Source organism: Poecilia reticulata, linkage group LG1, assembly GCF_000633615.1.
Source record: "Poecilia reticulata strain Guanapo linkage group LG1, Guppy_female_1.0+MT, whole genome shotgun sequence".
In the NCBI taxonomy this organism is placed as follows: domain Eukaryota; kingdom Metazoa; phylum Chordata; class Actinopteri; order Cyprinodontiformes; family Poeciliidae; genus Poecilia; species Poecilia reticulata.
Window position 1 is genome coordinate 16622766 of NC_024331.1, and position 25594 is coordinate 16648359.

The 25594-nt window shown below is 37.8% G+C and overlaps 1 protein-coding gene across 3 annotated transcripts; it reads left to right on the forward strand.

Moving 5' to 3' along the window:
• LOC103463683 (testis-expressed sequence 2 protein-like) lies at positions 1-25594 on the forward strand. Of its 3 annotated transcripts, none has more exons than XM_008407218.2 (13): positions 1-174; positions 892-983; positions 13600-15119; positions 16114-16314; positions 16557-16887; positions 16995-17236; positions 17418-17582; positions 17823-17922; positions 21434-21560; positions 22372-22485; positions 22767-22976; positions 23386-23506; positions 23938-25594. In XM_008407218.2, the coding sequence occupies exons 3-13, from the start codon at positions 13623-13625 to the stop codon at positions 24055-24057; spliced, it is 3228 nt and encodes a 1075-aa protein (XP_008405440.1). In that variant the 5' UTR covers positions 1-174; positions 892-983; positions 13600-13622; the 3' UTR covers positions 24058-25594. The 3 variants fall into 3 exon arrangements, with proteins under 3 accessions (XP_008405440.1, XP_008405448.1, XP_008405455.1); XM_008407226.2 differs by having other exon boundaries at positions 895-983; XM_008407233.2 differs by having other exon boundaries at positions 3-174; positions 22378-22485.

Genomic DNA, 25594 nt, shown 5'->3' on the forward strand with positions numbered 1-25594 from the left:
TTTTTCAAGGAACTGACAGGGGTTTGTCAACAGGGGGAGAGACAAAACGAGGCGAGAAGACTGCTTTGTACGTGGAGCTGGTAGACGTTATTAAACGGTTTAGTATCCAAATCTTTGCGTTCGTTTGTGGCTCTGTTCAGTGAATCCAGACCGTAATGGAGAGCCCTCAGCATGGTGAGTTTCGTCTGTTTTTAAAGCAGCTTGTGAGAATGGTGAAGTGGTATCGGTCAGAGGAGCACTTTAAAGAGTAATTTGTGAGTTAAGTCAAGACTGGCGCGTTTTAATTGCGCATTAGTAATTCTTTAAAGGCTGTTTCGATGTCGAGTTTTAGATAGTGACGGTTAAAAGTGGGACTTTACATCATTTTTAGGCTTGAGCTAGCTGCTTCAAGACCACAAACTGATTTGACAAAAAGTTGTACAAATTATTTAAAGATTTAGAAAGTATATTAATAAAAACCCACATAATTTCCGCACGTAATTAATTAACTAATTTTGGTCTAAACACGACAAAGAGAGCTATTTGGCCTGTCACACATGGCTATGGCTAGTTGGTGGTCCACATCGCTCTAAATGCAAAAGCAAGAATCACTGTCAGATTTAGCTGACATTTAAAGTGCTTCTTTTGGGAAGAAATTGGACCAAAATTTTTAATGCCGACTTTACAGGACGCTCGAGTTTTTTGTCCTTGTGTAGGGAAAACTTTTTAGATTTCATAGAATTGAAATCCTCTTAAAATATCTTGCGATTTTGAATGGTGGTGAATGCAACCTGGTTAGAACATTTGCATCAACCCAATTAAAGTTTTTCAAAAACATTCCATTTACAGGAATTTATAAGGATTAATATTATTAATTACTGGGTTTTTTTTACTTTCAAATGTGTTTCTCAGAAGGTGCCTGAGCTCCACAGACATGAGAAACTTGACTCTACTGTATTCAGATGCGAGTCCCAGGCTGGATTGAATGGCCCCGAGTATCCAAGGTAAGCACTTAGCCAGTACATTTGAACTCATTATTGATTTGCTTCCTGTGCTGCAAATGACCAGAGAGGGGGCAAAGTCTATGTAGAGAGAGAGAGAGAGAGAGAGATAGAGGGTAGATAAGAGATGTTAGGAAGCAGAAGCACGACTCTGAATAATGAAAAGGTAGACTAATGATGTTGAAACTCAGTGCTTGGTATTACTGTCAAGGAGGAAAGAAAGTTAGTTTTGAGTCATACACAGGGTTGGATAATGTTTGTTTTTCCAAAAAGATTTGTAAAAGTTACAGAACAATTGTTTTTTTTCCCTGTAAATGGCGTGGTAACATTTTTCACTTAAGCACAGACCAAAGAAGGGTAAAACTATATATGTATATATATATATATTAGGGGTGTAGTGATACAATAATATCGCGATACGATACACGATATTCTAGTCACGATACGATATGTATCGTGATATTTGTTGAGCGATACAATTTACTACGGTTTAGTGCATTTTTATGATTTTCTGAAAGATTTTAGAAGGACAGAGTGATTTTAGTGACATTTTGTGTTCCATAGACTTGAATTTAGTTAACTGAAAACTGATTAAAAGCACCAACTACACAATACCTGACTCTGATTGGACAGTTTAACAGTCTGCAGCTGGACAAAATGAATCAAAGATGCGGTGAGAGAATTAGTTTCTGTCATTTAATTCATGTGGATTTGACATAAAACTCAAAAGTTTAAACGGTAATCCAGGAGCAGAGTGSGGAGATTATCAGCCTCTGTAGACTCAATATGCAAATGATTGCACTTATGTTTTTTCTTTTGGACACTGTGGCTGCATTTTGGAGTAAAAATGCAGCCACAAATTGCAGTCTCTTTTGGACTATTGGGAAAAAGGCTTTTCTACGTTGGCTCCCGGAGTTAGCCGTGGCTGTAAACTGCTTTCTTCTAACTGCTAAAGTAGTGGCTCCGCCTCACCCCGTAGTGATCGACTCCCTGCAACTACGCAGCGCCGCTATTCCCCTGCTTGGATCTCTGAAGCTGCCTCTCAGACTGCCAGGATCTCATCGTTCTCTCAGTCTCTGATACTCTTTGTCTGTTGCTAATAACAATGATCGATCAACCATTGTTATCATGGAAATCCTCACTGCGCCGCGGATTCCGGCTGGGGGTTTTCCTCTTCGTCTTCCTGCTCAAAACACAGCGCCGCTGCTCGCCCGCTTCGGATGTTATCAACCCATGTTCGTTCTTCAGGTAATCCTTTGTATACAGAACAGAAACTGCTAAGCTAAAGACTAATTACGAAGTGAATGCTACCAGTCGAAATTTGCATTAATTTCGCGATCTCACTGCTTTTGCAGCTGCTCGGTTGGCGCCGCTAATACTTTCCGCTTCTCCGTTCCGCTTCTCTTTCACGGTTACTTGCGCAACTTTACTTCGTTTCTCAGCAACAAAATACAGCCCATCGTTATTTATTGAAGATTTTACATTTCCAAAAACACAGGAATCTAATGTTTCGTTTCGTTTTGTACGTTTGGAAGCTCATTCCCTCTCACATAATCGGAAAAGCCGGGGAATAGCGGCGCTTTTGACATTTCTCTGACATTTGGAAAAATATGGTTTACTAATTTTAGCATAACTCCGGTTATACTTGGCCTATTAACAAAATTTAAAAACTGGTGTGTAGTTTATAATGTGCACTTTAAGCTCAAGTTGAAAGTGAGACTGAGGGAGGCAGAGTCTTGCTGCTACACCGTAACAAAGACCTAGACGTTAAAAAGAGCTATAAGGCTATGGATCCCGATGGTTTAACGGATCGATACTCGCGGATGAAAAATCGATACTTTCCGAGGGCGGAAAATATCAATATATATCGCCGATTCGATTTATTTATACATCCCTAATATATACACACAACTGGATTACAAAGAAGAAACATAAAAATCAAAATCTGTTTATGTCAGGATTTTAGCTACTTAGTAGAAAAAAGATCAGCAAGATAAGTTGCTCTTTAAAGGAGGGAGAGAATAAAAGTAAAAGGACTGATTATGGTGTCCAAACAGATGCCAAGACAAGATCTTTCCCACAGCAGTCATACAGAGGTTAATGGTGGTAGCAGCAGATGCTATGAAAAGAGAAATCACACTCTGACATGACGCTGCAGCTCTGTTGGCAGCACATCGAAACAATTTTGGTGGAAGATTTCCTTCATTTCCTGCCACTGATGAGGTTTCAAATATAAACAGCGTGAATGATGATGATCAGAAACTGAGTGGTGGTCACATATGGAAAAGTTTTGAATCGCTAAATATTGACAGTCCAAAACTGTAATAACTAGGGAGACAGCTTAATCATGATCTGTGCTGCCACTGCTCTCAAGCCCAAATTGACAGCCCATCTTTTTTTGACTTTCTAAAGTTACCTGCCGCATTTCTCCAATGCTTTCAAGAGGTTAAGATACATAAGAAGTCAGCACTTTCAGTCCACCAGTCTGGGTTGAGACTCCATGGCAACCAATTGTTGTTCTGGCCAATGGATGATTGTACTCTTCAAAACAGCCATAACTCTTTTGTATTTTAAAATTAAATTTACTAAATCACCAGGAAATCTCACTGCAGACCCAAAGATGTTGGGCAGAATGAAGTTGGTCACCTGCTCTTAAACAAAGCTAACATCTCTACGACAATAGCCAAAAAACAAAAAGCACTGCTGTAACTTGCAGGTGTTGATGATGTCTATTTAAAGGATATGAACCTCTGCATGAAAGGACTGTGGTGTAGGTGAATTCTGCAGGTTGGTTCTAAGCTGCCGTCTAATGGTTCTGCTTCAAACGCATTACTATCCCTTAGTTTTCACTCTACGCAAAGCTTCCTCCACATCTAGCCGTCTATCATCTTTCAAAAATAATCAGAAGCCATCATTATCTCCAATGAAACTACTCACGAAAAAAACGTCCATTGTTGTTCTTGAAGTCAAAATTTTAACTCCTGTGAAGCTGCTCGTCAATTATGGCCCTTTCACTTCTTCCTAGCGCTTGACTTCCTTTTTTATTCCAAAGATTATGGTCATTCTAAAACCACCTGATAAAGATAGTTTGTGATGGATGTTATGTATTTAATCTAACAACAAACTAATAGCTGGAATCTTTCAGCAAATATAAAAGTGGAAATTGTTTGTTTGGGTGTACAACACAAGAGATTGCGTATTTTCCACTTGGTGAAATGTTTTTTTCCTCTCTGGTCTGTTTTTCACCTCTGATCCAGATTTACAAAACAGGGATATTATCCTCTTGTCATATGTTAACTCTGTTTGGCTTCTGGCTCTTAAGCTTTTCATACTCTTCAGCCTCCTCATTTGGGCTGAATGAAACAGAAGTGGAGTTTGTTTTTCTAAGAGCATGGGATTTTTCCCCCCCTTTTTTCCTTTTTTAAAGTTGCTCTTGCAATTACATGACAACCTGTTGTTTATAGCTATTCTTGATGGTGCTATGAAGTGGTCCTACAAGTGTTGGAAAACAAACAGTATATAAATTAAGAATCATGTTGAAATAGCTGACAGTCTTCACAAAAATGCAAAGCCATAAGGCCTAACTCCTTGTCACATGATTGCAGTCAACTTTTATTTTATCAGAGCAATGTCCAAGGCTTTGTTAGAAATGCAGCCTTTGCTCAAATGCACACAGAGGTGTGTCCATATCTCTATAAAAGTCTTTACAATCAGTAATGGTGACATTTGTCTGCAAAGTACTATTATACAGGCCTGGGCAGCTAAAGCTTCTTGCAAAAGAATTGATAAACCTTTAAGCTCCTTCACAGGAGTTTATGTCCTAAAGACATAAATCTTTAGCACTTTATGTTATTGACCAACAAGTGGTACATAATTGTGGTCTGAATGAAATTATTAGTTGGAAAATATGAAAAAAACTTTTTTTGTGAGATGACCTCTGATTCTATGTTTTGTAGCTACAAGCCTTTTGGGGTACGTCTACCAGCTTCACACGTTTGCAGAGTGCTTGCATTCCCTCCACATGGGAATCTTTTCAGCTCTTCTTGTGTTAGCATGACTCTTTAGGCAACTTCTCTAAATAGTATTGACCTTGCTCTTTCTGTCTGTGTGGGTAGACATATTTTTGGTAAGTTTGGATGTAAGACGCACTGCGTTGTTTTTAATTGATGGATTGAACAACTCTGTGAGATGTTGTATTATACTGTTTTATGGCATAATTCAGCTTTATACTTTCTCCACACTTGTCTGCTGTGTTCCTTGGCCTTCATGGTTAACTTTGTTCTCCGTTTGTCCTTAATAAACCTTGGAGGCCTTGAGAGAACACCTGGTTTAACACCTTATTAGCAGGGATTAATCCAATAATATAATCCCGTTACAATATAAGCCAACATTTGATTTATTGGTTATTTTATTGCATGCATGTCTGTTTTCTAAACAGGTGATGTCTGAAGACGGTTGGATACACAAAATTTTATTTGGGGGCCGGTGGGTATAAGATTAAAGAAGGCTGAATACAAATGCATGCCACACTTTTCAGATTTTCAGTTATGAACCATTCTTAAAATAAAAGTTCTCGTTTCCTTCCACTTTATGATTATATGCTTATTTGTGTTGAATTATCACCTAAATTGCAATAAGATAGAAAGTGAAGTCTTTGGTTAAAAATTCTGACAAAATGTATAAAACTTTAAGGGGTCTAAATACTTTTGCTAGGCACAGCATAAATGCATATGAATCCTTGTTGACATGGCCTTATTTACACTCTAATATGAGCTGATAACATCAGCCTACTTCTCTTTAAGCACAAATGTAAAGGCACTTGTCCAATCACTGATATGTGGACTATTCCTTAGACTTTGTGAAACTGTGGCACTGTCAGCTTGCATCCTGTTTTAGCTGCAGTCTCTGCCAGCAGCAGCCCTTGCATTCCCATCAGCGTAATGATCACTTGTTACCAACAGAAAGAGACAGACATAAGGTAGGAGGTGAGGACATGTGTAAATATAGCGTTTCCAAAAATAAACTTTAATGGATTCTGGGACTTAAAGTAGAGTGCACACAGTGATGGCAAGAGAGCAGAAATTCTAATAGAGATGAAAAGATGTCTGACCATTATTATTTATATTTTTTTGCACTTTTAATGTGAGCCCTGAGGAATGTTTTCTGTCCTTCATTAGACTTAAATTGAGCTCTTTTACAATTTTATATGATCTTTCACGGGCCTCGATGAGGTGCTCTCACACTTCACAGTTTGGTTTGGATAAAGTGCAAATTTCCAGAATTTTATTCGGTATGCCACTTTGTTATTTGCTGCATCATTTGTATGCATCATTTGAAAAAGAAGCTATCCAGTCTGTATTTTGTTTAGTCCTTTTTGAAACTGCTTTTTATTACTGAAGGAAGTCCCTTGGGGCCCTTACATGCTTCCTGTTGTGGAACTGAACTGAGTGGCACAAATTGTAATTACTTGAGACAGATTATTGCGGTGCATTTGCAGGTGTGATGAATGTAACCAGAAACTGGAAAAATCCACAGCTCTAGACCAAGAAGGGAAACAGCCCTGGCTTTATTGTCCCGTTGCACGATCTCATAAACATCTGTAGTTTTCTTTTAATTGTCTGATTTTAGTGAGTTTGACGAATGCAGCATGTTGACATTAAACAAGGCTTGGGAACTATTTAGAGAAACAAAGGAGTCTTTGTGGAATGAAAGCAGCATGTTGGATCTGTGCTCTCCAGGTTTTGACCAAAGGGGGAGTTAATGGGCAGACAATTTCTTTAAAGAGCACTATTCCCATTTTGCCTTACTGACAGCCGAGTATTAAGTTGGATTCCTGCAACCAACAATCAGCCTGAAATACTTCACCAGTGTATTTCTTTTTACATTTGGAAGGTAGCTGGAAGTTTATAGTCAGTTCCCCTTGAACACATTGCATTACAACCACAACATTCAGCATATTTGGATTTTTATTTTTGATAGACCAACAAAATATAGTTGTTTGCCAAGTAGATTGAGATCAATCAGAATTAACTAAGAGTTTCTGTGAACAACAAGTTTGAAGTCTTGCCACAGATCCTTCATTAGTTTTAAGAGGGGAGATTGATTGGAGCATTCTGACACATGAGCATACTTTGATCACACTGCTGTTTGTCTGTATGTTTGAGGTTAATGTCCTGCTGGAAGATGAAGTCCAATGCCATCCTAAACCTTTTGCATCAGCTAACTGGTTGAACAGCTCTGTGTTTCTCTCCATCCAGGTCACTGTTGAGGGAAAGTGTCCCCCCCCCCTGTATAATGTTGCCACTATCTTTTTTTTGAGAGTGGGGATGTAGTGTTAATGGTAATGTGCAATGTTAACAGAACCTCTACACATAGTTTTTCATTTGTGGCTGTAAGTCATGGTGTATCACATGAGGATCCACATAAACTACATTGAGGTTTGTGGTTGGAAAGTCACAGAATGGGAGAAATATTTCAAGGAATGAGAATACTTTTTGTGAACACGTTATTTGAATATTTAGAAATAAAAATGAAACAAACCTAGAAGTAACGAAAGTTAAAAGACCTGTTTTAATTTTTTAAGTTTCATTGGGTAAATTTTGGTTCCTAAAACTCCTGAAGAGGTTTGTCTGGACGCTGCATTGTTCTGAAGTGACCTACAGGATTATTCAGCTGATAATGGATTAGTTTAGCTTCCCAGCAGATCATTATAGGCGTCGATACTTATCAAAAGTTTCTACTTTCCGGATGGCCTAAGACTATCAAACATGTCAGTTTGAGTAGCTTCTGAGAAAGCTTCCTCTGCGGCGGCAGATCTTTGACCGACGTAATTTTGTTTTCTATGCAGCTAAAGGCATTCATGCAAAAATAATGAGGGCTTGTTGATGCGTCTAAGCAGTTCAGCAAAGAGTTCATTATTTGACACCAACAAATCTGGGCTCCTGATCTGACATGGTCTGAAATGCAACTCAGTAGCCTAGGTGTATTTTTTGTTTGTTTGCTTGTTTACAATAGAGGTATTAATATTTAATCTGCATGTAGTGTCTTGGTAAAGGAAAGATTATATGTTACCCATTTCATTCTCCCCGTCTGTCTGTCATCGGTTTCTTAAATCAGAAGATTTCTACTTCCCACTCGGTCAACACTCTGTCACATGCTCCACACAAGCTGTTGTGTTGTAATCCACAACAGCTGAGGAATTGCAGGCAATAGTTGAGAAACTTGGTTATCTTGCTGGTCATTTGTAGGCAAGTGATAACTGTCCAAATCTGTCACAACAGATGGCAAAGATTATTCCATTATCCTGTTTGAAATAATAATGGAAGCTGTTTTCTTCCTAGGTGAAAGTGTGTCCAGCTTTTTTTTTCTTTTCTTTTTTTTTTGTCAAATCTTTCAGTGGAAGAAATATTAAATGTAATGATGCAGCCAGCATGCAGCTCCTGACTGATTTTTGATTTGATTCAGATTTTATTTTGCTGTTTTTAATAGAAGTGGCCATTTTGAATGGAACAAATAATACGAGTTACCAGGTTATCCTCATTTGTGTATCATGTCCCTAACCTTGATTTGATTTTTAATGAAACACAAAAGAAGTGCATTGCATTTCTTAGTTTTGATTCATTCAGTGAAAAAAAAATCACTGTGATTTGCTCATCAACAAGAAAAAAAACTGCACAGTACAGCAATAATGATTAGATTTGATTATATTCTTTTCATACGGCACTTGTATGCTATTTCTTATAATGTGTGGATTCCATGTACAGTTTATTGATGCTGCATTGAGACTACAGATTACTGAATCCCTAACTTTCGCAGTTGCAAATGATTTAAGTATTTAATAAAGTGATAATTATGCATTTTAAAGATAAAATAAAGCAGTTAGTGAAGCACATTTTCAGATGAGTTAATGCTGATGTCCACACTTGTAAGTAAAAACCATATTTTAAAAAACAAATTGTAAGGATGTGAAGCGGTTTGACCTAGTTCAGTCTCTCATTTTTTAGTCAGTGCTTGACCTTAGTTTAAGAAATTTTTTGTTAGATAAGCTTGCTGCTTATCTTATCTAGTGTTAGGCGATTGAATGGTGCTATCATGTTAAAGAAATGTCATGCTCACACCTCCATTATTATAGATACAATCAGTATGCAAGTTCTTCAGTTTTGTGGTAATTATAATGAGACATTTACATATCTCACTTTACAATAGAAAGACAGGTTTACTATAGAAAACAACTGAAGAAATTGGATTATAAGTATTTTGTATAAGCATTGATAACTAAGAGTATTGCCAATCCAATTCATTTGTCCAAAACTAACTTTGAAAAATGAAATGCTGATGATCTGAATTGTTTCCTTAGACGTTGTAGGGTAAACACCACAATGTGTGTTCTCTGGACACTACCCTGCTGATGTTGCTGGATGAGTTGCTTAAGGTTTTGCAGTCAGTTGATACTTGGAATGATCTCAGCACAAAACATTTTAGCTTGTCGTGTCACTAGTTTGTCAGCATTCTTAAGAACAGGTTTGGTACTGTTGGACAGCTGACTGCTTTGTGTTTGTCTCCACAACATGAAGTCAGGAAGGTATTGGTCAACTTATTTAATTGTTTACTAAAATGCCACATGCACAACAGGGAGTATAGTGGTGGGGAAAAACTGCCGAAATTATGTCATTTGAATCACAATTACACAATTTAGTAATACCTAGTGACCTTCAAGTACAGCCATTGTTGAACTAGAAAAGACAACGGTTTTGGGAATAGAGATATGCCTCACATAGCATGAGAGACGGCAGGATCAAAGTTCAGGTTCTTCCAGAGTTACAACCTGTTGGACCTTACCTGTTTAAAAAAATGTGGGAGTGTTCAACCACATTCAGAGAGCATTCTTTACAAATGTGTGTTGTCATTTCTTACCCTTTAACATTTAATATGGCTACACTATCTGTAATACTGGCATAGCACTAAAGGGAACACTGAGATGTGAGACCATCATTTGTTGCCCTTTTAGCCAACACTCAGGACAAACTATTACCAGCCTAAATAAACAGCAGCATTCAAGTAAGGACTTCCTCTAATCTCTCTCTTGGGAACCTCTGAAGTGTTTCCACACTTTTCTCTTCTTGGTGCTTTTCTTGTGCAATTTGCCTTCAGCGAGCGTCCTCTTAATGTCAGTGATGTCCTCTGAAACAGCAGAGCATGACATTTGAGATTCTCTACGGGAGCTAATATGTTGCATTTTCAGCAAGAAACGAGCAGCGTGACTCGCAGAAATAACCTCACCGAAAGATAATTGAGTTTTGTAAAGTGAAAGCTGTCTGCCTGTTCTCCTGTCTAAAGCTCAGGTGCATTTACAGAATTGTCAGGATTTGTAGCTGTAACGGGTAAAAGTTGCTTCTTGCGTTTATCTTTTTTCTTATTTGATTAATACTATTGATTAATACTACTGGTCATTTTCAGATAAATATCTACTGGTATGTATCTGAGAGATGCCCTTTTGTTCCACAGATGGCACTTTTTCCTGACGTAGCAGTTTCTTAAGTGAGGTATTGACATAAATTAGTTTCTGCAATAAACATTATCCCGATTGATTTAGTTGCCAAACGTTTTCATCATTAAATATGGTATTAATAACCAATGATACCATTTGTTCTGAATGTCTCTGTCTTTTACAAAATGTACTCCCCCACTTTCCCTGAGCTTAGTCACTGAGATCTGTATTAGATAGGACACTGAAAATCCATCCGAAATTGTGATGATTGCTATTTCATAAGGATGCACCGATAAATCAGTCCTGATTTCCTTAATTTTGGGAGATACGTGATCAGCCGATACTTGCATGTACAGTCAATCTTATCTACCGATCTGATCAGAATCTGCAAGGGTCTAAAAACTGACTACTTCCCTATTTTGCTCTATGAGAGAAGTTTAACTGATGAACCCACCCACCAGGTCATGTCTGCACATTTAAAGTTAACAATAGTGACAGCACTGTTGCCATCTCAGCAACTCTGTTGGTATATTTAGCAACATTTTAGACAAAATGAGTATCAGAAGGTGAGGCTTTTTAAAGATTGATAATTGGCAAAGGGCCAGAAAACTGCACTGGTGCACCGCTACTACTGTAAATTGTACTTCTGCAGTCTAAAATGTTTTTAGCAGGCTCCTTTCCCTTATGGCAGGTTGGCTATCACCTGTTAAGATTACCTTATGCTCTTAGGGAGGTTTATTGCTTCCCTTTTGCAGATTCAGGAGTTTTATAGATCTTTTCTTATTGCTCTTAAATATTAGAGTGTGGGTTATATAGCACAGCCGAGTTTAAGGCTCTTTGTTTATTGTCTCATAGGCAGAATCTCTTGGAAAAATGAGAGTTTTCCTTGTAAGCAAAGGTTTCCAAAGCTTGTCTCCAGATGTTATTACTATGTTAAATGTGGTTTAAACTTCTAGCAGCACTTCACCATTTTGTTTCTCAGTCATGATTGTTTAGGGAAGCCTTTGCATGGATGAGCGTCTATGTAAATGTTCTTTTTTTGGTTATTTATTAAGGAGTTAATATCACCTTTTTAAAAGTGTGTGTATAAAAACAAAATATAACCAATTGCCTGAATTCTTGTAGTAACTATGTGTTAAGATCACTGTAATTGCTTCTATTTTGCAAGAGCAATTACAGTGGAGCAGTGACATGATGGCCCATTTCCTGTACTTTCCTTTTGTCCCAGATCCAAAAAGTCTGAAAAAATTTTTACTTTTAAAGTGATCTCACACTGGGACAACAAGTCATGTTACGGTCAGAAACATCCTCTGTAGTAAGTCAGCTGTTCCTGAAGATCACATCATAAGGAAAACTATATGATGTTGGTTGGGTTTGGGGGTTGTTTGTTTTTGATTCACATATTGACTTCCTAGATTTCAGTTGACAGCAATGTGAGATTACTAATGAGTGGCTGTGAAGTTGTACTGTGAGAACAGATGAGGCACCACAACCCATCAAGAATCTCCCCACATAAGCAGGTTGTGTGTTTTAATATGACTGGCATTTCACTGTATGGCTGTTAGGAAGAAATTTCTTTTAAATATTATTTCTATAAAAACCCAAGACATTTCATATTACTCTTATTTATATTTGAAGATTTCCCTTCATTTTTGCTAATCACAGTTGAAACTTTAGTTGAGTATTTTGATACAGGTCCAGTAATTTGTTCTGTCTCCATCTACTTGTATACATTGTTATCACTATATTGAAAACATCAATTAACATCAATTGTAGAAACACAAAGTGGGTTTCCTTCTATGTTGTGCTTAAGTTTGTAAATTGTTCCACATAACACGGAAATCAAATGGTATGATTATCAGAATGAACTGTGTAACCGTTTATAAGTATGCAGAAACGGCATCCAGTCTTTAAGTGTGTTCAGTTCCCCAAAAAGATTAAAGCAGGAAGTGGTAAATCGCATCCAAAAGTCAATTTTCAGGTCGTATTTATTTGTGAATGTGTTTTGAAAGTAAGGAATGGGACAATATAACAGTTTGGCTATCTCACTTCTAATATGGCTTCTGATAAGCTACATATAAGAGTTTAAAGTTTTGATTTACTTGCTATTCAGTGTTGTCAGGTTCTGGTTTTATCTGAAGATAAAAATCAAGTCCAACTTTATCCCCCTTTTTTTTCTTTTTTTTTTTTGATATGTTGGAGGATTTTCAGAATTGTGTTGACATGCTATCCAATTCCAAATGCCTGCTACAATGGCTCATTGTGTTGCAGTGCACCAAAAGCCGACTAACCAGGGATAGAGGTGGCTGGCAGATTGCCTGACTGGGTAATGAGCTCACTCATGACCCATGTGACAATGAGTGGGTGAGTGGAGTCTGTAAATGAGTGAGCCAGTGTGACCTGCCACCTCCACAGCCCAGACAAAACACAAGGACATGAATGCCAGATGTCAACATGGTATTACCAGAACTCCATTTTCTCCAAAGGATGTCACAGAGATGCAAATAGAGCTAAACATTTGAATATGAATTTGTATTATTAATCTGTTTGTTTGGTGTTTGAGAGAGATGTGGCCTTTTTTGTCAGCCTCACTAAAAGTCGATGGGAAGCTATTAAAACCTTACAGCAAATGCTAATCCCAAGGAAACGGCTTTGCAATACTCTATTTTGATAGTTTAGCATTTTTTATTACAGATTTGATCTAATTTTTGCTTTGTTGGATGGGTGAAAACCTGTTAAGAATTTGGCCTTTATTTTTGGCTTAGTTATTAAATATTTTATAACTGGCATTTTATTACAGTATTTTTTACTTGGGCTCATCACACATACCTTTCAGACAGTAGATGCATATGGCCATATTCTGTCTATTCCTGCTTGACTATTACGTTTCTTTATTCGGCCTTATTTAGAGTTTTTTTTAGTCTATATGTTCTGTGCAAGTTTAAACTAAACAAAAATATTAACATATTTGCTATGAAAGGCAATTCTATAATTTCTTTGTCTTTCAATAAAAGTTTTCTGTGATTTTTGTTGGTACAACTGTAGAGATAAGTTACACTCATCTGACATTGCTGCATTTCAATGAATCCAAATATTTGAATATTCACTTTAAAATCTGTTTATTTTTTGCAGACTGACTCAGTGGGCGTACTGAAATGACCAGCCAGTATCCTAGCCATGGAGCGAAATCCACAGATAAAAAGCCATCTGTCGTGGCCCCTAAACTCCATGTCCAACGATCGCCATCAAAGGAGGCCATTACCATCCACTTCTCAGCTCTCGGGAAGGAGGAAGAAGAAGAGGAGGAAGATGATTTGTTCATCTCAGCCTGTCCTACAGCTTCAGCTCCTCTGGACGACTCTAATATAGTGACGGCCCTGGAAGCAAGTGAGGAAATGTTTGATGGGGCATCTCTGGATTCGGCAGCCAGTGGTGCTGTCATTCCTGAATACTCCAAGTTATCTCCCAGCTCAAGTAATCACACTAACCGTTCTCCTACACAAACTCTGTCTTCACATGTCCCTGAGCAAAGGGCCTCATCTGCCAATTCTTCTCCCATAAAATCTCTGAGCTTTCCCTCCACCTTGGGCTGGGCAAAGTCACCTTCCTCAGACATTGAGTCCGCTGAGGGGCCCTCCTCTGCTCTAACATCCTCAGTTAGACACAGACACCTCATGAAAAATCTTGTCAAATCTTTATCATCGGATACATCCCAAGACTCGCCCTCTTCTTCCACCTCGTACCGTCTTCCAGATTCTCGTCTTAATCTGAATCTCTTAAAGCAATTTGCACAGTCAAGGATGCCGTCTGCTGCCGTGGCATCAGTTAACGACTCTAAAACCGCCCCCTCCTCGCTGTTGACGTCGCCAGACAACCGAAGCTTCTTTAAAGTCTCGGAAGTCGAAGCTCGATTCGAAGACACAAAGCGGCGTCTCACGGAAGCCATTTCCGAACCGCTTCATCTGCTCAGCAAGATCATGGATGAAAAGAGTGGTGGTGGCCTTTACCGGCCTAAGGGGCTCTCTGCCAGTGCCACAGAACTCTCCACCATCAGTTCTGTCTGTAGGAACCAGGAGAGCAACAGCAGCAACAACAACCACTCCATCAAAGAAGAAGATGGAGTTGATGTTCCGGCAGAAAGCCCCAACAGCTGGACCTCTGTTGGAGCCGAATCACCTGGTGAGCCATCTGATGACACTAAAAACCCCAACAAACTATCTTTACTTTCTTTGTCTGCGCTGGCAAAACAGGAGGAGGAAGACTTCTGCATTTTGAACAATGAAGACTTTGAGACTTGCACTGACACAGAGGGTGAGGGTAAAAAAGGAGCTACTACTACTCAAGCTGACAGTCAACTCCCACAAAGTGCCAGTTTAGACCCAAGCATTGACGATAAACGTGAAAAGTGTGAGCAAGCACCTTATGTGCCATACCATATTCTCGCCCTCCTTATTCTTCTGGTCTATGGTTCCTTTGTATTGCCAATTCCAGGCTATATTAGAGGAATGCTAATTGGGATGGTGGTAGGGTTCTTTTTGGCCCTCGGTGTCGTTTGGCTCACAGGGCCAAAATCACATGGACATGAAAAGAGACATTCAAGAGAGCTGTCGAAAATCACCAGGTTGGATGTTAAAGAGCCAGAAACATACAAGGTGGGTTATTTTCACTTTATATATATATTTTTAGGAACATAAAATTATATATACAATATGTTTGCATTTATACTCAGAGATACAGAGGTATAGTGCCCTGTACTCTAAAAAATATTTTTTTTATTTTGAATGTGGTATCAAAAAACTAGATTGAGTCACCACATTATTGCGCAGTTTGGCTAAGTCATTTTATTAAAAAATATTTCAAAGTGGTCAAATAATAGGATTAAAATATTTAGAAAATAATTGCAATAACGAAATGCTTTCTTTAAAAATAAAAACATGGCAACTGTGACTGAATTTAGCTAGATAAACTTTAATAGGCATGTATTAACATTTTTCTTGCAGCTTTGTATATTTATTTGGAGTTGTATAATAATTTACTATTATGTTCATTTACATTTAAATTTGATGTGTAAGAAAAGGTATCTCAAAACCACCAAGAACAGTCGAAAGTTGTGAAAAGAGGGCTGTTACTAATGGCATGCCAAACTCCTCATTTATGCTCACTGATTTTTTGTTAAATAAAATAGTGATGTTATTCTCCAACTGGAATTGGAGATAAGGTGAAGATAAACATGAGTTGGAAGTTAGTTCTCCAAGCTACTGCCTGCTGCATTGCAGCATGTGTCCTAACAGAGCAGCAGCTTCTCCACAAATAAATAAAAAACTCTCTGTTTTTAGTTCCTCATTTCAGCTGCCGTCTGCAGTGTTGCAATCTGTATTAGTAAAATAGCTGTAATGGTAAATGGCCTGCGCTTGTATGTGTGCAGGGAAAACAGAGACTCTTTACGATCCTCTATGTAAGAGTCCCTAACAGCTGTCCTCAAGGGTTGATGTCCTGGAACTTTTAGATGTGGTCTTGGTCCTTGGGCAAAGACTCTGTTGATATTTAACAGGATCTTTGGGTTAATAGTTTGGAATTTTCTGATTTCAGCTCCAATATAGTGCTGTAAAGTATCATTTATATTAAACTGATTTGTTATTCTTTCAGGGCTGGATGAATGAAATATCGAACTACGACCCAGAGACATACCATGCCACACTTACTCAGTCTGTGTTCGTTCGCCTCGAGGGCTCTGTCATTCGTCTTTCCAAACCCAACCACAACATTTCCCGCCGTGCTGGACACAGCGAACCAAAGCCTGATGTGAGCTTTGTCAGTCAGAAGATATATGACCTTCGCAACAGCAAGGTATGCTTTCACACTACTGTCTGACCATATTTTCAAAATATAATCTTAGACATCCCTACGCCTTTGAAGATTATCTTTAAAGCGCTTCATAAACTCTTTAAAAACCAAATCTGCAAATAATAGCTCACTATGTGATAACTTCCATTGGAATTATAGCAATGAGATTGGCTTTTTGGAAAAATAATAAATATATGATGACCTGAGAAGTCTGTTTTTTTCCCCCCGCACAAATCTTCCCTCAGGTCTATTTACTGCCTTTAAATCTAGCCAAAAAGAGAGTGTGGAACAAAAAATATCCCATCTGCATTGAACTTGGGAGACAAGATGACTTCATGTCAAAGATAGATGAGGCAAATGAGGACAGGTTGGAGGATGACGAGACTTCGAATGCTGGAATGAATCAAGAAGGAACTAGTGAAGCACAGGACCAACAGTTCTCCCTGTCCCAAAGAGACCTGACCATCTTCCTCTTTGGGCGGACGGGGAGAGAGAAAGAGGATTGGTTTCAGCGGTTCCTCTCGGCCTCTAACTTCAGAGTGAAGAAAGTACCTTCTGGTGGGATCAGTACAAAAGGTCAGAGACTTTATTTTTTTATGACTTGTCTGTTGATAATTTTCTTAATCCGTAAATCAAAATCCCTGTTAGGATAACTTAAGGTGGTAATCTGTAATTGGTTACAGCCACAGCCTCGGCCTGTCAAAGCCCCAGAAGTAGGCGCTCCTCTCTTGAAGAAGTCATTGCACCACTTTTCAAGTCAAGAGGCTCCATAAGCTCCCTGACATTACCAGGGAGACCCAGGAGCAAGCCGTTTTTAGAATACAGTGTATACATGGCCTCATTGCTGCAAAACCACCAGGCAGACGATCTCACATCTGCCGGCTCTGCTCAGAGCCCGCAGAGCAGCCCTGGAGCTGATAAAAAGGTAAGGCGAGTTGATTATCTTTTTATAAGCTTAAAATATTTAGTTCTCTTTTTAAGGTAATAAACCTGTCACCTCATTTACTGTACAGTTTGTGGGTTTATAACATGAAAGGTGAAGGAGCATAATAAAATGCAGCAAGTTGAATGTTTCATACTCCTGTTAACGGGAACTTTGTGTTTAGGTTCAGAGCAATACATCAGCTCAGGAGCAGCCCAAGGGACAGGAAGAGGACTCTGTTGCCTGGGTGAACGCAGCCCTTGGCAGACTCTTCTGGGACTTCCTGACCGAGCCCTACTGGTGTGAACAAGTTTCCAAGAAGATTCAGATGAAGCTCAGCAAGATACGAGTGAGTGTAACAAGACCTGGGACAAGCTTTTGTTCTAGGAGTGCAAAAACATTCCTTTCCTTCCCATTTTAATGCCCTGTTTGAACTTTAGTAAGTCATCTCTAGTGCATACAGATAGCTAAATCATGAAGCTGCCGTCATGTAAATGGCTGATTCACATGGCATTGTGTTTATGAGCATTTACCTAATGAAGTGTAGTTTTTGATGGAGGTTCAGACTGTAAGCTTGGGTCTCTTTCAGCTGCCTTACTTCATGAATGAGCTAACCCTGACAGAACTGGACATGGGGACAAGCACTCCCAGAATTCTTGGAGCATCTGCACCTTCCGTTGACTGCCGAGGCAAGAGATGGACCACACTACACACACAGACATACACTCATAGGGGTTAATCATGCATTTCTACAAACATTTCAACCTATGTCTGCTCTGTGATCACGCACGCACATCAAGGAAAGATGACCTTTTTTTTTTTGGTTTGTAATCAAGTTGCAGATTTTGAATTTAATGTGTTACAGGTTTTGAGTCCCAAACTGTTCCTCATGTAACATTGTCACAGGCTTATCTTTCCATATTCAAATATTGTTGAACAGTTGCTTTGACAAAGCTACCCCAGTGTGTGCAACACGCTAACAGGCTCCCATTGAAAATTTGTTTGAAATGCCCATCATACCTAAGCTGCATTATTTCAAAGTAAGAATATACAAGACTGTGTTTTACTGGGTGTAAAATATGTATTCTTTATTAGAACAGAAAGTGTATAAATATATTGACAAAAACATTTCGTGACTTCTGAATTCACCAGACATTCAGAACAGTTTCACCCATTAAAAACAGACAAGATTTTTATTTTTTTATTTTTTTTATGTACAAGTTTAGTAATGTGTGCTTTGGAGCTCCTCCCTGAGCTTATCAGGCCATCAGGTCAGAGAAACATTGCTCTTGTGTGTGTTTAAAGTACAACCGTTTGTCTCATCTAAGGTTGCTGCTACATTGTCACTGTCTGACCAGCAGTACCTCATGGCTTTGTTGTCTTTTACTATCACTTGAGAAGCTTTGCATGGCTGCATGTGCTGCAGAATGAACGTAAATGATTTTACAATGCAGTGTAAATTATTTCATGTAGATTCTCAAATTACCGTACAATTGACAGAAATGCTGCAGTGTGAGCAGCTCAGAGTTTTTTTGGGTGCAGTACAGACTGGCCATAAACACAACAACCAGGATGTGCACCTGTGTCATTAATATGTGAAGCTTAAGCCTGTACTGAGAATATGGCACTTGAATTTTCACTAAAGACGAAAAAGTGTTGATGATTTGGAGTTACTAACGTCTTAGTGAACTTTTTTTTAATTTTTAAACAGTGTAACACATTTAATAGAAACAGTGTTTATTGTCCTGCAGAGGGAAAATTCAGGTGCAACAGCAGCATCAGGTGTAAGGGTTCACACAAAAAAGATCATAATTCTAAAAACAATATATGTAGAAAAGATTAACAAAAACACCAGTAATAGTAAATAATAATATATTTACTATTATCATAGTATATTATAATTTTAGAAATAGTTTTTTTTCCCAAACATTCAGACTCTGAGCAGGGTGAAGCATTGCTTCTGTTTTGTCATTATTCCATACAGTCTGTCCTTTCATCACATGTATGTTTGCTGCTCTGTTATTTTTTCCTCATTCTGTATTCCCGTTCCTTTTTATCTTCCTCTTTGTGGGTATACTCTCTTTACGTCTCAGTTTTCACTGTTCTCTGCACCGTGAGTCACTGCCTCATTTTTATCGCCACAGCTCTCGTATAACCCTTTAATGAGAGTGGGAGTTGATTGCATCGCTAACCAAAATGGCAACTGCTTTTGTTTATGGTTTGAAACAGTGTGACCTGAAATGCAAGCTTATTTTTAACGGCCTACAAAATCCTCCAACTCAAGCAATTCAAACTATATATATTAAAATTTTCTTTTCAAATTTCAAGCGGTTCTGTTTTCCTGGAATCTCAAGTCTTCCCTTTGCTTTTCTTTCAAGCTGATTGAACTTTTACTGTTTTGCGTGCTAGCATCATGAGCAATTGAACTTTTCCTTTAATTTTATTATTTTTTACACCATATGTAACCCCCACTAAACATCTCTTTGGCCATTGTTCCATACAGCCTGTCCTTTTATGACATGTATATTTGCTGCTTTTTGCCTGTATTGTTTTTTTCTTTACACCATCTTCATATCTGACAGCATAATTTCTCATTAATTGTTGATCCAAGTCAGGTAGAACTCTCCCAGTTTAGCACTATGTGCCATGCAGCCCTCCTCCACCAGTTTCACAGTCAGTCAAAACCCACCAGACTGAGCAGAGCAAACTTGTTCATCCTGCCTGACTGCTTTCATGAGTTTTTTTCATCTATTTTTACATACTGCTTTGCCAAACCTTCACTTCTGTCTTTTGTTTTCTTCAGGCTTTGATTTTTTTTTTCTCTCTACTTTGTTTCTTTTTGTTTTTCCATTCCTCCTTTCTGACTTCTTTTATCTGGCTCACCTTGCTTCATAATTCAGTATGAAAACGAGGTCCATTCTTATCTGCTGCTGATCCAACCTCATCAGCTTTACATGGTTTTTCAATTGTTTAATTTGTTTTCAATACTATTATTAATTCTTCATTTTATTTATATGGACTTTGTCAAACCTCTAGAGTGCTAGAGGCGGAAATGCTAATTACATGCTGGCTAACCCATTTGAAAAGCAATGTCTTTAAGCTATTGCTAGCAGTGACATCTAATTAAATTATGTTAATGGCAGAGAAAGTGGAAAACCAAATATGTTGGCCTAAATGTCTGTTTTAATATTGGGTTATCTAATTGGCTGTACATACAAGTTTATGTTCTCACTCTTTGATTTATTATTTGCCAAAATTTGCTGCCATCAAATGGTAGAAACATAAACTACAACTTTGCACAGTCCATGTCATACCTGCTTTTTTTTTTTTTTACAAAAAAATGACATAATTCTGCCTAATCAAAAAAGTACAGCGGAAATATATGTGTAGCACTATTAAATCATTCATTGTGACTGGATGTTGGTGACATCCAATTTTTTTTTGCCATTAGGGCCAAAGAAGTTTGATTGAAAGCACTTGAGGATTACAGAAAATATATATAATGAATCAAAAAATATCTTAAAGTTGCAGTATGTACATTGTATTAAAAAATGTTATATGTAAAATACATATTTGTTGAAAGTATAGTATGAGATAATAAGTGAAAGGGATCTTAATGCTGTCAATCATGCTCTTGTACATGCCGCTCTCTTCTTCTCTTGCTGTCCGTTGCGAAGAAGCTACACTAACGAAGAGTAGTTTTTTTTCAGTTACTCCCCGTCAGAAAAGCCTGTCGTGACTGCTCATGGAGCGGCGGATAAACAGTTCTGTAATAATGAGTTCTTTATCTGCCAGTGGGACATTTAACAGCATTAACATGCTGCTAAATGTCATGAACAGTGTTGCACAATTGCCATATTAAAAGACAGGCAAATAAGTTCGCAAATATTTGGCAGGTCCATTATCCTTGTTTTATTTTTTATTTTTTGCACTTGGCAAAAAGAGTATCATTGCTGTATTTAGCCAGGTTTAATCAATGACAACTTAATTGTGTTTTACTTTAAAAATCTGTAAAAATCTCAGCGTAAAACATTAAAAAGTGTTCATGTACATCAATTGCCTGTGCTTATAGGGCATATTGTGGTCGGGGTGGCTGAACAAATTCATCCAAATCAATAGTGGGAGGAGTGTTGCTTTATATCTATCCCATGTCTTCTGGATCACCGTACACATTTCTAATGAATTATTTATATTTATTAGGTCTCTGGTTTGATTTGGAGATCTCCTACACCGGCTCCTTCCTGATGACTCTGGAAACCAAGATGATTCTCAATCGACTGGGAAAAGAGGAAGAGAGTCTCCACTCGGGGGAATTAGGCAAAGATGGGTAAAATGGAGGACAACTGTGTTCACTTAAACATTTCAGAACAGTTTTGGCTGCATTTTTGTCTCAGTCTACAAAATTGTTGCTTCTCTAATTTTTTACTAATTTTTCCTTCCCTCCTTTAAAACTTGTTCTTGTTCCTGCTTCTCCTTCTTCTTGGCTTCTGCTTTTCTACGGCTGTTAATTTGATGTTTCCTCCCTTGGTAAGTTCTGCTTAACATTCAACCTAAATGTACAATTAACCAATGCCGTCATGTGTTCAATAATTTATTTCTTTGTTCTCCATGTTTTCAAAAATGTATCTGCTAAATTACTTCTGAGTAATTAAAACCTTGCAGGACATTTAAGTGTTGCAGAACAGATTCTTTCAAACTGTGTTTTCCTAACCTCTGAGTGGCAAGACCAGTAAAATACAATTTGTTTAGCATCCCTCGTGTTTTTTTTATTTTATTTTATTTTTTTCATATTTTAGAGCCAGGAAACCTAAAAAAGAAACTTAGTATGATGAACTAATCAAAATCAGCCTTTGCATTGGATTCTAGAGCATATAGATAATTTAAGATGCATGTTTCTGACATGAAAAGAGCTCTTAAAGTCCCCAGCACTAAAGCTGGAAAATTGGAGATTGAAGTTGCCTCTGTAATGGTGATGGCTTGAAGCATGCCTTTTCTGTATGGCTAGAGAATGATACCTAATCACATCCAATTAAACCATAAAAATTCTTCACAATCACTTCATGGCTCTTTTGCAACTTGCATACAAATATATATGTGTGTAGTAGCCCTGATCCGTTTTGGCTTTTGGTTGCTCCCAGACACAGGCCTCGGACCTACTGCCTATCTGCTAGTGATGAAGAGTCATCAAGTGCAGGGTCATCAGATGAAGAAGACTACACAGACATCGCAAATGATCCAGCTGGATCAGAAAGGTACCACTAAGCTTGTGTAATACTTTCTGTCACAGTTTTGTTATGCAATGTAATGCCTTGTGCGATGTCTTTGTAAAAATACGTATGTGACATAACATAATAATCCACACAAACTTGACTAGGCAGTAAGCACAACTAGAATGACAATGTCCAAAGCCTTCGCAATAAATAAATGAATAATAGGCCAGACAGTTATTGTTTAATTATGGAATGAAAAATCAATTCATTAAAGAAAAAACACAAGTCAATAATAGTTCTTTCCTTCTTTTTGTTGAATGCAGTCCAGTGGGTGGACGTAGACCGAACAAGATTATCCGCTTTGTGGATAAGATTGCCAAATCCAAATACTTTCAGAAGGCCACGGAGACAGAGTTCATAAAAAAAAAGTTGGAGGAAGTGTCCAACACACCACTCCTCCTCACTGTGGAGGTTCAGCAACTCAGAGGAACTCTAGCTGTCAACATTCCTCCTCCTCCCACTGACAGGATTTGGTATGTAAAGGCAAAATCGTCTTACTGTTACAATATTCAGTAGGGTGGTCTCCACAGCAAACATCCATATTTTGTTCAAAGGGGTAAATTGTTACGTCTTCATCATCAGTTTGTTTCCTACAGATCAAAAAATCAAGTGAACAAATGGATTTAAGATTACTCCTAATGGTGTTATCGTCCCTCCATTTCTGCAAGGAGTTGCCGAAATTGCAAATCTGTGTTTATAAATGAAGAGAAATTAACAAGATGTGTTTGTTGTCAGAACAAGTAATTGCGTTCTACTATACAAACACCTGTTTAGAGTTTAAGAATTGTATGTCTGCCCCCTGGTGGTAAAGGCTTTTTTCGTTTAAAAGGTATTGTACAGTAGAAATTCAAAATTTTTGAAAGTGAATGATTTCTTCTGAAGGTACGGCTTTAGGATACCACCTCACTTGGAACTGAAGGCTCGACCAAAACTTGGGGAAAGAGAAGTGACTCTGTATCATGTTACAGACTGGATCGAGAAAAAACTGTACCAGGAATTCCAGGTAGTATTGTATACAGTGAATTGCAAAAGTACAAGATATATAAGATGTATCTTCTACCTGCTCCTTTTTGAACAGAAAATATAAAATTGCATGTCACATGGGCAAAATAATTTGTTTTACATTTTATTTCTTAAGTTTGTCTCATTCTATTTTGTTTTCTTGTTCTTTTTTAACTGTTTTTAATGTCTGTTCGAAATAAGGAAAAAAACATAGTACACATTGGCCATCTAGAATTATGTAAAAAAAAATACATACGTTTTTCACATTACAGCTGTTGATGTACTGCAAATTAATTCCTGAGATAATCCATAAAATATTACTTGTGTGCTTTTTAAAACCTTTAGTTCACTCAAATTATAACTGATTCAGTCATAGGCATGACCAGACACAAAATGTTCACAAACTCTGTACTATTCTCTGTCCTTTTTCAGAAAATCCTTGTAATGCCAAACATGGATGACGTGTGGCTGACTTTGATGCACTCTGCCATGGACCATCGAACAGCTGGCGGACCCTTGGTCAGCTTCCCGGGAATCGAGAAGATGTCCTGACAGCAGCCATCAACCTTGGAGATCGTTTACAGTATTGCCTAAAGCTTCTGGAGTTTCATAATAAAAGTTTAAGCCAAAGTCTTCAGGCGCTGTTGTGAGAGAAATACATTCCCCCACAATCGGTTACTGTCTGGCCTCCCAGAAAAGAAATGCTACAGTTTTCTAGGAACCAGGTTAAGTTGACCAAGTAGAAACTAATGGCAACATGTTTGCTTGCTGCTATGTTAACTAGTACTCCCTAATGTAAGGAACTCATTGATGAGTGACAGTTATTTGAAAGTGAATCATGGGTTGGCTCTTAGCTGATTCCAGTGCTCAAGGTAATAAGTAGGAAAATACTCTGATTATTGTAAATATGTCCTCTAATCAGAAAGATGAAGATGCATTCACCAGATACCTTAGTTAGTTAGCTGACCGAACATGAAGAGGAGCACCGCATGTTCTGTTTATTTTGAAACCTTTTTATTTTTTGATCAGTTATTAATATACAGTATTTTTATTTTCTTGTGACCAGACCTGAGCACCCCGTACAACTGCCAAAACTTTCTTTTAATTTTATTTTAATACCACTGATGCTCTTATCAAACTCTATGTTAATACTGAACAGCTGAAGTAGTAAGGATATGATCTGCCTTGGAAATTCTATATGTGTTTATTGCACAAGCACAACAAAGCCAACAGGTGCTTCATAGACTAAGAGACTATATTAAAAAAAGTATACCTGAAGACTACAATGCCTCTAGAACTTGGTTGAATGTATATTAGGAGGCTTTTGGGTCCATTTTTTTGGTAGCTGAAAACAATTTTTACCCAGATCAACTTAGGCTGGGTTATGCAAACAATTGCACAAACTTGTTTCCCTGCCCTCATGACAAGCACTATCTTTGCACATTTTTTTCCCAGATGGTCAGCAAAGCTAAACCTGATGCATTTTTATCATACAGCAGATGTTGATATTGGGAGAGAATGTTGTTGACCAACTTGGAATGTGCTTTTTAAAACTACCTGCCATACTGTATGTAAACAGATGGTACACTCAACACAGAAAGCATACTTCTTGCCAAGAATGTAGCTACAGGTTCCATTTTCTGACGAAATGTTTCTAAGCCAAAGTCCTGTAGGTTCATATTCTTTTGTGTGCTTAAATCAATAAAGCTTTGTAGGTTCATACTGAAGAGAGTGCTACGAACTTGCATCAACTTTGTTTACAGACGTTCTTACAGTTTGGTTTTATTTTAGTTCATTGAATCACTGTGACAATAGTTATCTTGGTAATTTTCTTTAACTTTTTGTTTCCAGTTTACATGGTCTTTTGGAGATGCTTAAAGTGGGTTCTGACTTCAGTTTTTTGACTTTTTGGTATTATGAGAATGAAACAAGATTTTTGAGGAAATATCAATAAAGATGTGTAATTTGTATTTGTGAATTAATTACGTCTGACAATGTAATTTAAGGCCAATATTCAAATATGAAGGCTGAAAATGATTCCACTTGTATCAGCCTTATTTATATAGCAAAAATAAATCTGTTAATGATA

Excerpts from the sequence above, each read along its gene's own strand:
- LOC103463683 (XM_008407218.2), top strand. The coding sequence starts at position 13,623 with ATGACCAGCCAGTATCCTAGCCATGGAGCGAAATCCACAGATAAAAAG. Across the intron at positions 17,583-17,822 it reads TGAAGCTCAGCAAGATACGA|CTGCCTTACTTCATGAATGA; the intron begins GTGAGTGTAACA and ends GGTCTCTTTCAG. Across the intron at positions 21,561-22,371 it reads GGGGAATTAGGCAAAGATGG|ACACAGGCCTCGGACCTACT; the intron begins GTAAAATGGAGG and ends GGTTGCTCCCAG.